This window comes from Lonchura striata, chromosome 2 (genome assembly GCF_046129695.1).
Source record: "Lonchura striata isolate bLonStr1 chromosome 2, bLonStr1.mat, whole genome shotgun sequence".
Classification (NCBI taxonomy): Eukaryota; Metazoa; Chordata; class Aves; order Passeriformes; family Estrildidae; genus Lonchura; species Lonchura striata.
In genome coordinates, this window is record NC_134604.1 from 87335713 (window position 1) to 87348053 (window position 12341).

Genomic DNA, 12341 nt, shown 5'->3' on the forward strand with positions numbered 1-12341 from the left:
GCAAAATATAGCAACCTACTGAATATGAGAAGACCTTGCTATGCACTCTCAGGAAAAAACTCTAAAGCTGGACACTTAATGCTTCTGGATTTTTTTTTTTTTACTCCTAAAACCAGTAATTCCCATAACAATCTCAGCATAACATGACCCAAGGTGACTTCAGACTGCCATTCTCCCACTAAAAAGCCACATATCTTTCTCAAATAACCATGTATATCATCAGGAAAGTGAATTTTTACTATCTTAAGGTTTGTAAAGGATAGTCTGTTTACATTTTGATAAATCAGTTTTTATTGGTATGGTTAGGAATGTGTCATACGTAATTATGGACTCCAGCATGTTCTTGTAACAGTTCACAGGTTTATATCTGAAAAAAAGATAATAAAGTGGTATAGTTCAGTTTGATGTGCCTATGAATCTGTTGATTTGTTCTGATTTGTGTTTGTACAAATCTTTCTGCTGTGTGTTCACACTGTACCTTTCCTGGTGGGATATCTGAGTGCTTCATCCATGTTACAGAAACTTGAAACAAGGTGCTTAAAATGATCAGATGGTCACTTCTTGTGTTCACTCTGTCACCTTTGCTGCTGTTTCCTGGTTGCTGATCTTTCTCTTTGCCTTCCAGCAGGCCTTGGAAAGGAAATGTGTCACTTGTTAGTGTGATTCATTTTAGAGCTCTACTTAGCTGAGGGAAAGCAGGTAGAGTTCCTAGCCACAGTGGTGCTCCCCAGGGTGGGCAAATCCCATCTAACCCACGCTGTGGAACACCCATGGGATGATTCCATTGACCAACCACAGTGCCCAGCAGACCTAGTTCATCATCCCTGGGCAGGGGATCTGGCAGCAATGCTAACACAGTGACCAACTACTCTGTCCCCTGTGCTAGTGGGTGCCTAGAAGCTTTTCCCCTGGATCATGCCTAGAACCTGTCTACTCTCTTTTGATACCTGTGTGCCTCCTGTATAACACTGACCTCTTTGCTAGCAGCCATTTCCTTCCCTTCAAAGAGGGGATGGGAGAGTTGATGCCCTGTTGAGGCAGAACAGGAGGAATGCTGAGCAGGGATGGGCCCTGGAGGCTGAGCAATGTGTCTGGAAGGCATGGGAGCATGCCTACACTGTTGCTCTGTTTCTTTTTCCTTCACAAAGACAGCAGTTGTAGGGAAGGATCTTCCCAGACGTCAGAGGATAGTTCAAGGTGTTTCATCCCAGCATTCCAGTTTTCCATACAAGCCTTGCCCATCCCCTGTCTTTGACAGGATTGTTCTCCAAGTGCAGCATCATCATCTTTAATTAGGATTTGTTGTATTGTACCAGCATCCCAAGTGATCTGAGGTGTAAGGCTCAGGTATGTCTGCAGTGGGTGGGAGCATCCCTCTTCCCAGGGCTGACCATACCTGTGCAGGACAAGTGGTAGAATATCCAGGCAAACCTGTGGGGTGATGGAGGCAAACACCCCATCTGCTAGAGGGGGATGAGGAGGAATATCCAGTCTTTTCTTTGAGCTGCCAAACATAAGGGCCAGGGAAGTACAAACACTGTGATTTCTCATGAAGGTTCCCCAGGCACATCTCAGGACCTCTGAAGGAAGTTTACATCTCTGATTTAATTCAGCTGAGTTAAATTAATATTATTAAAAATTCCTGATAAATATCAGGTATCAGGCTGATTTGTAAGAACTTAGCTGGCCTTGTGGCAACTTAGTGGGAAATCAATAACTGATTACCTACATCTGAGTGTCTACAGCATATCCTTGTGAGCAGTAGGGCAGGAAAGAGTGAAACCAACCTCACCAGCCCAGAAAAGTAGTAGCTTAGCTCAATAAAAAACACATTTCTAGAACAGGATAAGGTGATCAGTGCCAGATGATTTTTTTACAGTGCAAGCTCTGTGTCCTGTGGGAATAGACTGTATCAAAATAAACATGTGCAACCTTTCTTCCGGAGAGTCCCTAGAGCGAGCTGGCACTCTGCCTGAAGTGCTTATTTCCCAAGCAACTATTCAATGTATGAATGAATGGGGGGGGAAATGTTTGTGCTATAATTCTCCATCTGATAACTAAGCCAGGGGTACACAGTTAACAGCTTTAGCCAGTCTTTTGTTTCCAAAATGCCATTCTTACCTACTTGTGGATATGCATCTTTCTGTGTGTTTGTATATGTTCCTCCCTGATGGGAGGAACATGAGCTTTCTCCTCCTTGTTCCAAGTAGTTCCCATCTTTTTGAGTGATAGTCTTCATTCCTTGATGATAATGATGATACTAATGAAGCTCCAAATGTAACTGTCATTGTTAAATACTCTGCTAGCAGGAGTTACATCATGTGGTGTTCTTACCTATAGGTTTCCAAATTGCCTTTCTTATCGTGAAAGGATTCTTCACAGTTTGAGAAATACTTGTGCCACTTGTTTTTTTTATGTCACTCCTTTGCAGGGGAACCGTGGCAGAGAGCCTTGGTATTTAGTGCCTGCCTCCATCATTGCAATGAGTCAGAATTTTCTCCTAAATCAAGAGACAGTAGGTTTCCAGTTTGCAGTTTGGACGCTTCACAGCTGAGGGATTGGGAGAATAACATAAAGGAAGCAGGTTGCACTAAGCTCCTTGACATGGGTTTCTCCATCAAGGTGTAAGGCAGCATCTCGTGGGGCTCTGGAGAGGGATGGTAATACCAGTTTACACCAGTTGTATACTCTGATGTATCTATTTTATTGAGAACAGTTTTAATCTCATACAGTACATAATTTCATATGGTACATATGTACTAGAAACCCTGTTAGCAATGCCTGTGATGCTCTAGAGTTTTTGACATGTGAGCAAACAGAAGCAAAATGACAATTAGATATTGTCTCATGCTAGCAACAGCACAGCAGGTCCAGAATTTCATGTCAGTCAGTGAGAAACCTTGTTTACTGGAAGCTGGCCATGAATTGCTTTACAGATTTAGCCAAATCCTTGGCAGAACAGACCAGTTAGATCTGTTGCTCTCTCTCAAGAGCAGAGGCTTCCTGGCAGTGTAATTTCTTGATAGTTTATGGGGTACACTGTAGGAAGCCCCTTTCATTAGATGCATTGTGCTTCTCCAAGAGAGCCAGGGCTGAGCAGCACCAGTACTGTCTCATCCACCTCCATCCTTCCTCACAGGCCACTCAGCACACTTGTCCACATATTCCTGCTTTCTGTTGGGAATCTGTTACAACCAGAGGAAGCCTCTGTGAGGAAGACCTTTAGGGATTCAGGGAGAGCTACTTGTGCTGCTGATACTGCCCCATTTTGATTGTCATAGCCTAGATTCAACAAGTGTTCATGCAACAGAACATTTTGCGCTGTGCTGTGCTGTGCTGTGCTGTGCTGTGCTGTGAGTGTGGTGAGACACTGGAACAGGTTGCCCAGGGAGGTTATGCATGTCTCAGCCCTGGTAGTGTTCAAGGCCAGGTTGGATAAGGCCTGGTCTAGTGCAAGGTGTCCTCCCACCATTGGGTTTAGATGATCTTTATGGTCCCTTCATACCCCCTAACATCCTGTGATTCTATGATTGTGAGCAAAGATTTAGCAAAGAAACACTGCAAAATCCTGAATGCTAATCCTACTATTTAAATGGTGCCTTCTGTATTCTTGAATAGCATAGGTAGCAATAAGTGAGCAAATAACAACAAAACACACTGAATAGTGTCACTACATTTTAGACTGAATTATTTGAAAACATACTGATTTGCATAAGAGTTTCATTATGGGATTAAGCAAATAAGCACCTAAAAGATATGTAAAACACTGGTTAATAGAATTTTACTGGCCTTATACATTTTCCTAGTCCAAAATATGGATTATGATATGGCTGACTTGCAAGTCAAAAGTCATGGCTGGCTGTTTTGCAAGTCAAAACAAATGTCTGAAAAAAGTATAAAAACTACATGGTATTATTTGTTATGTTTTTCTGAATAATGGAATTCAGCCATTTAAATCCACCAGTTATGACTGAAAAAACTAGTCCCTTGGCCTTCATATTTCTTGTTTATCTTTCATCAAAGAGCTAAGTGCCATTAAGTAGTAGCTTTACCCTCCAATCAGTGACCAGTGGCTCTAATTCCTCATAATTCATTTGATAAAAAGTTATAGGGTAGCTTTGTGTTCTTACCTAACTGTTGAGTAATGACCAGGTAGAATGTTGCTGTAAGAGAACTAGTAACAGAAGCACTGTTTTTACTATCATTGCTTTTTCACTTTGTTTTTTTCATAAAATGTTCTTTAAATAGGCAAATTTATGAGTGGCTCGTGTGCAAAATAACATGGGCTTAAATAAAGCCTAGCAATTAACTTCCTTCCTCCTCCCTTCCAATTTTATTCATGTCTTACATGTTGAAGAATCATTAAATGAGAAACATTGATTGCTGAAAAAGAGTGTTATCATTGCCTATCACTACACCACTGCTTTAAAAATGAGGCTTTGACAATATCGAGTGGCATTGTGCTGCTGTTCCAGAAAATATTAGTGTGGGATGCAGCAGCACATGGATTTTGTACCCTAAAGTGGTGCCAGATGCCATGAGGGGTGCAGTAGCACAGGGCTTCCTTCTTGGGTTGAAGAGGTTACAGATCAAGTGTTGCTGTCTCATAATGTCATGGAGCAAAGGAGGGTGGGCAGTGAGTTAGTGACAAGTGTTTCTGAGGCACTCAGCCTTCAGCTGGGCTGCTTTTGTATTTTTCCCTTTGCCTTGCCTACACAAATTTACTTAATTTACCCAATTTACCCTTTTCTGCTTACAGCTCACACTGCTGGAGCAATTGTACTACAAAGCTGAGGTCATAACACTTTGGTGATGATTAGCAAAAAGAGTGATGGGGATGGGACAGTCCCCATGCTTAGTGCCAGCATGGCTGGGTGGGTGTTCTGACTAGGCTGCAAGAGGGTTTTGTAGTATGGCTTAGGAAGTGGGATTTATAAGGACACTATGAATTTGAGGTGTTATTCACTAGAGTCATTACCATCTCTTTTGGCTTTGTGTCATGATCCACAGAGGAGGATGAAGAGCTTCCCAGTAGGAAGAGCAGAGAGGTCAAAAGCATCCGTGATGCAGGCTCTTGCACTGAAGATGGTTTTGGTGGGAACATGAGGGCAATGAAAATGCTTTTCAGCTTGAGCAGATCCCAGGCTCATTCAGCCTACAAGTTTGCGGAGAGTAACTGCTGCACAAAAAAAGTCCCCAAGACGTGGCTGTTTTTGTGCTGTGCTGATGCTCCACATAGTGCCTGGGAGCCTTGATCCCTGGCTAGAGACCCTAAGGCTAGCATAATGCTCAGGAATAACATTACCCACAATGGATATTTCCTAAAATCAAGGACTGTGGCATAGAGCACTGCTGACACATTTATCTGACCTGGATATCATCACTGTGTTATTAAATTGAAATAGAGTGACTGTGAGATTAACCTGCAAATAGAGCTAAAAAAATGACAATTCATACTGATTCTTGCATTCCTTCAACAGAAAAAACTGCTTAGACAATCTAATGGATGAAGATGAGAAAGACAGGGCAAAGAGGTGAGTATCTTTTCTTTTACAACTCTCTATGATGAGCTTGATACTGTTTGTTGCTGCAGAAGCTGTTTTATCCATAATCAATTAATCAAAGAGCAAGAGAGTAAAATACAGTCAAATGCAACTTGAAAAATTTCCATCTCAGACTCTTACTCCTGGCTGCACTGTAAGAAGAAAATAACCTAGCAATGTTTCCTGTGGAAAATGTTAAAAAAGCCAAGGCATTGATCATTTTCTTCGCATTACTGCAGAACATCAGAACTGAAGCACCAACAACATTCTTCTGCCACTATAATACATCATCTGAGCTTCCAGAGTGTACAAAAATGTTGTGGTTTTCTTTTTTCTTTAAATACATTTTGCAAAAGAAAAAGAACAGGAAAAGTGGGGTTTTTTTCCCTATTAGAATGGTCATTTATTCATCAATGCCTATCTCGCAGCAATGAAAACAGCCAGAAATTACCTTCGGAGCAGAGAAAGACCACGAAAAGTCAGGCTTAAACTGGCACAAACCCATATTCACATACAGCCTGTACTCCATTGAGTCCCAGTTGGTGGAAATTCACTGTGAACCTTTTGTTGGGAGAGAAAAGGTGTGTTTCAAGGCAGAAGACCTGTGGCAATGAAACTCATAGTAACTGTCAGAGCTGACCAGCATCTGCAGAAAAGCAGTTTGGAAGCATTTGAGGTTATCAATGCCTCAGCCTGCAGTTTAATTACTTTAGAGAGAGACAGAGGTTACCCACATTTTTCCCCTTGGTTCCTTCTAATGAGAGTATTTCCAGTCCAGGCACAAGCAGTTGATCCAATTTCATCTCTTTTGATTCCTTCTCTTCTTCTTTCCCTCCCTGCAGCTTTGTCTCACCAATATAGGTCAGCACAGGCTGCAGCCAGGCTCAGTTGTTCCCCTCTGCTTCCTTTTGGAGGGTGCAGAAAGGAGCCCACCTCGCAGCACTGCTTCACCTGCCAAAGACCTGATCATCTTCAAGATATTTGTGTGCTAGTTGTCTAGTAAAAGAAAAATTCATTAAATGAATGCATATATGAAAAAAATAGGATAAGACGTATCCTTGCTATCGGCAATTGTCATCACCATCTGGTATGGTTTTCATGCTGTTTGTTCCCAGAAGGAATTTTTGTCGCACCCTGGGGCAGGCCTCTATCAGGGTGCATAAAAAAGTTATAACTTTAAAAATTAAAAAAGGAAACTGCTTCTTCAAATTGTAATTTAAGTTCATTTTGCTTTTTAGAAATAAAGCTAAAGTTGAAATTGAGTTTGAAATCATGAGATGCTTCATGAAGGTCTAAAGTTAACACATTATACTGAAATGGTTTAGATTCATTTAAAAGCCACAGGTTTTCTTCTGGAGAGGGTCAAACTTAGGAGAAGCTATTTGATTAATATTTTGCTACTGTGTCTTGTAAACTGAGGACTCTGACCTGTCCTATACCACAAGGGAAATGCTTTGTTTTGCTTCTATTTGGTAGAAGGACTGGGTCCCTCAGGACTGAGAAGTGTCAGAGGGGATTAAAAAGCCCAGGAAATTGTTCTCTCCTTTTATTTTCTCTGTCAAAAGTAGGTGAGACTGAAAATTTCTGGACCTAAGTTTTTGGGATGGTGTCAAGCCAGGAGCTGAGTTTCTCAGGTTAGGTGGGTGTAGAGATACACATACACACCATGTATATCTGCTGCAATTTATTAGGCATGTACAGGTTGCATTATACAGACATGAAAAAAGGTTGTATTATATCGTCTCCTGAGAAGAGGTACTTGCACTCCCACCCCTGAGCCAGATGTTTAATATTTGGCCAAGATCAGGAAGAACACTGGTTAAATTGAGCCCTATTCTGCATCACCTGACTCCCTAAGGCACATCTTCACTCTGAACACCTGAGGACTAAAATGTGGGTATGATGGCACCACAGCTAGGAGCATTGAAGACCTATGTGAGGTTTTCTGATCTTCTCAGATCAGAAGTCATAGTTTCCTTTTCAGTTCTTTGATGCTAGATGAGGTTTAATTTGGTTTTAGAGATTTATTAGTTCTAAACAAAAGGTGTGCTTTGTGCACTTTTTTCTCTATTTGCTCTTCTTTCAGTTTACTTTAATAGTATATAATTTTAAAATAACTTTTTTTACAATTCAGTTGAATTCCAAAATCCAACCAAAACCAGCTTGAAGTGAACCATGAGAAAGTGCTTAATCATGAAGACTACCTGCCATTTTCCACTGAAATAAAAAGTAAATTTAAGAATCTGAATGAAGGTATGTGGTACAGTTACTTGCATTGATGCATATATAAAACACTCCACTGGACAACCAGAAGAAATCTGAAATTTAGTGTAAAGTCACATTTCATTGTAAACTAGCAACATGTAGCATCTACTACTCGGTCAGTATCTGTCTAAGAATATATGTAAGTGAATAAAAATTGCTGTTAAATTTTTGATTTTTGATCATTCTGAATTCAGGCTGTTCTGTCTTGCCTTTAGCTGTATTCACTAAAAATCGTGATTTTATTCATACTGTGTCTCCTCCTTCCCCTTGAATATGCTATAATCTTTATGGAGTAGCAAGGAGGGAGGAGAATTGGGACAGGTAGTATGCAATTAAGACAGAGGTTGTTTAGGCTTACTGTAATTTTATGCCCTAGCAGTGAAGTAAGCAAGGCTACAAAATAATTTTCAAAGGGAAGTGCTGAAAACTATGTTACTTCATGCATTTATAACTGTATTAAACAAAGTGTTTTCAACTGTGCAGGGATAGTTTTTATAATTTTTCCAATATTTTCTCATTTTTTCCATTTGAAAACTCTACTGTGATCAATTCACATCTTGGTAGAGTTATTTCCACTAGAGGAGTTTTTATATTTCCTTTGTGAATAAAATGTCAAGTGTTAAATATAGATACTTCATATTTCTGTAAAGGCTTTTTTTATTTTTCTCTTTTTTTTCTTTTTTTTTATAAAGCAACACATTCCTTATTGATAGCTGGTGGTTTACTTTATTTTCAGGGAAAATATGCACTCTTTAAGCTTAAAATGAACTGGATTGAATTATGAGAAAGTAAAATGTTGATATTCTTAACGTTGCCCTGAACTGTAGAGAAATAGGATAAGGCTGGAGCTTTTCACATCTTGTTCTGACAGCCTTTTGCAGTGTAATAAGAGCAAGCTGAAATCAGTCAGGCAGTATCCACCCAATCTCTTGTGTTCAAAGCTGTAAAATAATCAAGCATTGGCTTCTATCCAGTGTATCTCCAAGTGTGTTCAGGGTTGAGAGCAAAACAAAAATTACCCCTCTGTCAGTAGTACCATCCAGAAGCCTCTGTAGTGATTTCTCTGCTGAAAATGTTTATTGCTATCCTGGTCCTCACAGGAGATGTAGATGCTGAGCTAAATTCTGCTCTGATTTTCAGCAGTGTGCATCCAGAGCTGCTTTGAGGGATAGCAGAGATAGCTGGGACTGGGAAAGTCAGAGTGAGAACTGGCCTCTTGCCTTTTCCATCTACATGTAACCAAATTTTTCAGTCTTTGCGTAATTGACAAGGCAAGTCTCATCTGTCTGAGGAACTTTCAGAAGAATAAACAGACCTACTGGGCTATACTTATTTCTGTTTCCACATGGATACAGAAGTCCAGGTGATAACCTCCGAGTCAAACAGTTGTGGTATGCCTGAGAACAAGTCAGAAAATCCGTGTGTACAGATTGGCATAGAGTTAAAAAAAACCAAAGTGTGCATGCTGAAAAGATTATCAACAGCCTTAATGACAGTATTATGATGGTGCCAAAACACCCCAAATGAAATCAGATCCTTTCTTCCTTTGAGCTCTTGAAACACAGCAGCAGAAGGAGGCTCTCTCTGAGGAATCTGCAAGCTAAACAGACAAGACTGGTGAAGAAAGCTATAGAGTCATTGTTTTAAACCTAGAGACTTGGGGCACTGACACTGATTTTCCCAGTGGCACACAGAGATTAAGGGCAAGCACTGCTGCCACTTCCAAGACCCCAGTTGGCAATGCATCCCAACCTCAGACAATCCATGCTGATGCCCTCTCTCCTGCTTGTCATTGTGACCTTGGAAAGGAGACTGAATAAACTGGTATATGAACCAGAAGAGAGCTGCAGCAACTTCTACTCAGGTCTCTGATCTTAATGACTGGAAGACAATATCCTGATTCTTCTCTGCCAGCCTGAAGGTAGGCAGAGCACCTGTGACCAAAGCAGCAGGTCCTTGTAGATCAACCCAGCTCCAGTGCAATAGCAGCAGGACTGGGGTCCCTCTCTTCTGTTAAGACTGCAGATGCGTATGATCCAGTCTCTACTCTTCTTTATGGACAGTTTTACTGTTGTCACAATATTCCTATTTCTTCTCACTCTGAGTGCCTCCTCAGAGACAGCATGAATTTTTAAGATCCTCCATATGTCTGGGAGATGGACAGAGCTCCTTCCAACTCCAAGCTCAATGCTGTCCTGATAAGCTCAGCCGGAGTGTCCAGAGGCAGCACAGAGGAGTGAGCAGAGCCTCCGTCACCCCGCTGGACACTAAAAGTGGCTCAAAGACAAAAGCAGGAGGTGGGAACTGTTGCTTCCTATTTGCTTCTGCAGCTTTGTTGGAGTCCAGTGTCAATTTTCATATGCTGATGCGTGCAGCAAGCTAATTTTATGTAGCTACATTGCAAAGAGCAGGTACATGATGATTTTCCTTCTTGCTCTGCTCATTCTTTGTTTCTTTTCCCCTGTCTACAGGGCTTCGCGTAACAAGTCTGAGAAAAAGAGGCGTGATCAGTTCAATGTTCTCATCAAAGAGCTCAGCTCCATGCTTCCAGGCAACACTCGCAAAATGGACAAAACTACTGTGCTGGAAAAAGTCATCGGCTTTCTGCAGAAACACAATGGTAAGATTCGGTGCAGCTCTTCATGCACTTAGCAGACAGTTACTATAATATCCTGTTTCCTTTGGTGATTATCAGAACATCTTGAGGGACCTAAACGTTCCAACATAAGGTATTTGAGCTTTTTTCCTACCTCATCAAAAAAGATCATTTGCAGACAATGTGCTGCCCAAATCCATCTCCTTATTTGCTCTTTAGTTGAAGATGACTCTCAACCTGCTAGAGAAGAGGAAAAATGGCAGCAAGTGAGGGAAAGAGGGCAACAGAGTGCCCTGCAGCACTCACGAAGAAGACATATGCTTTGAACAAGAGAGATTTAGGAGCAGAGGGAAGATTCCCTTACTTGAAATTTGCAATATTCTAAGTAGAAGAACGAAGCATTCTCCCCAGTTTCTCTGAAGAAAAAAGTGCAGGGAAGCAATCTGTTCAGCACCCCAGCTCCTCAGTGGACTGTGTAGGACTCAATTTTCCACACTGAGTAGAAAACTCGGACCAGAAAATGCCTCCTTTTTTGAAGCTGGCATCAGCAAATTGCATCGACAGATAGTTGACATGCTTCACCCAGTTTGCACAAGCACAGGCTACATCACATGTGCACAGCATCCAGCTGCAGTAGTCAAGTTCAGCATCAGAAAGCCTGGAGTTCATTTTTCAAAATGCTTGCACCAGTGATATTTAAGTCCCTTAGAAATGTACCTTCAGAGAGGGCAGAAGAGATTTCTGACCCTCTACGTTCTTTGGTCTAGTTTCTATTCAGAGGGAGGAATGGGCACTGTGGCCTTCCTGATGCTTTGACATCCACCAGTAGTGGTGAACTGAAATGCTCCTCCCTTATAAATCTGGGCACTGGTTTAAAATGGGGCTCTCCTGCTCTGCCCCTATGAGGAAGAGGTTTCAGTGGGTGACTGTGGGGAATGCCCCTGGTCTCAGAAAGCAGGCAGGGGTCTCACAAGATGATGCACTACGTCACTGGGCTTACCTTGGCTCATCCAGCACCTCCCTCCTGCACTCTCTGGAGAACTCTGGGTGTAACAGGAAAGACCATTAAAACTCTTATATCATGACTTTCAACAGAATGGGGTCACAGATGTCAGTCTTACTGAGGAATTATAGTGGTTCTGGCATTAGAGTGCAGTTTCTTCTTAAATGAATTTTTGCCACAGTCAAACTAGAATCATATATTTGTTTAGGTTGGAGAGGACATTTAAGACCAATGAGTTCAGCTGTTAACCTATGGTTTGTACAGGAGGGATGACCAGGACATCTCAAAGTTGAATAGTTATGTACACTTTTTAAAAATTTGTAGTAATGACTCACCTTTTTTTTGCTGCCCAAGATGTGAATATGTGAAGATGTATATATGCTCAATTATAAAACTAAGCAAAGAACAATCACCCAAGATTTGAAATAAGTGTAGAAATGGAGCTGAAGGTCCAAATAACTTACTCCAAAAGATGCTTTTATGCTTTTCCTTGAAAAACAACTACATGAAGAAAAACTAACAGTCACAAATCTTTCCACAGCAATTGGGTCAAAGTGTGACTGGGGTTTGTGCACTTGATAAAAAAAGCAAATGTTACCTATTTTTAAACCAGATTAGTAGTCACAGAATATAATACAAAGCATCAGCATTTAAAAGTGTTGATTATCCTCAGCATACCTTGGATCTGATATATTGAGTCATGTTCCCCTTCCATTTGGTAGGCTAAACCAAGATTTTAGTCATAGCATCTAAAGAAGGTAAATTTTCAGATTTTTTTCCTTTATAAACAGCCTCCTTCATTATAATCCACAGAATCTCCCAAATCTCAAGTAATTCTTCCAACTGTCACCATTTCATGTACATTGGCTTTCCAAGTACATATCTGCTGAAAGTATCCTATATCCTAAAACTACTTAAAAAAATCTGATGGACT

At 41.0% G+C, this 12341-nt stretch overlaps 1 protein-coding gene across 2 annotated transcripts in view; it reads left to right on the forward strand.

Annotated features, from left to right (window-relative positions):
• NPAS2 (neuronal PAS domain protein 2) overlaps positions 1–12341 on the forward strand; it is a 104268-nt gene that overhangs the window by 45280 nt on the left and 46647 nt on the right. For both annotated transcript variants that reach the window (XM_077781540.1, XM_077781541.1), the window contains exons 2-3: positions 5481–5534; positions 10280–10428. In XM_077781540.1, coding sequence (XP_077637666.1) covers positions 5481–5534; positions 10280–10428 — 203 coding nt within the window. The remainder of the gene's footprint in view (positions 1–5480; positions 5535–10279; positions 10429–12341) is intronic.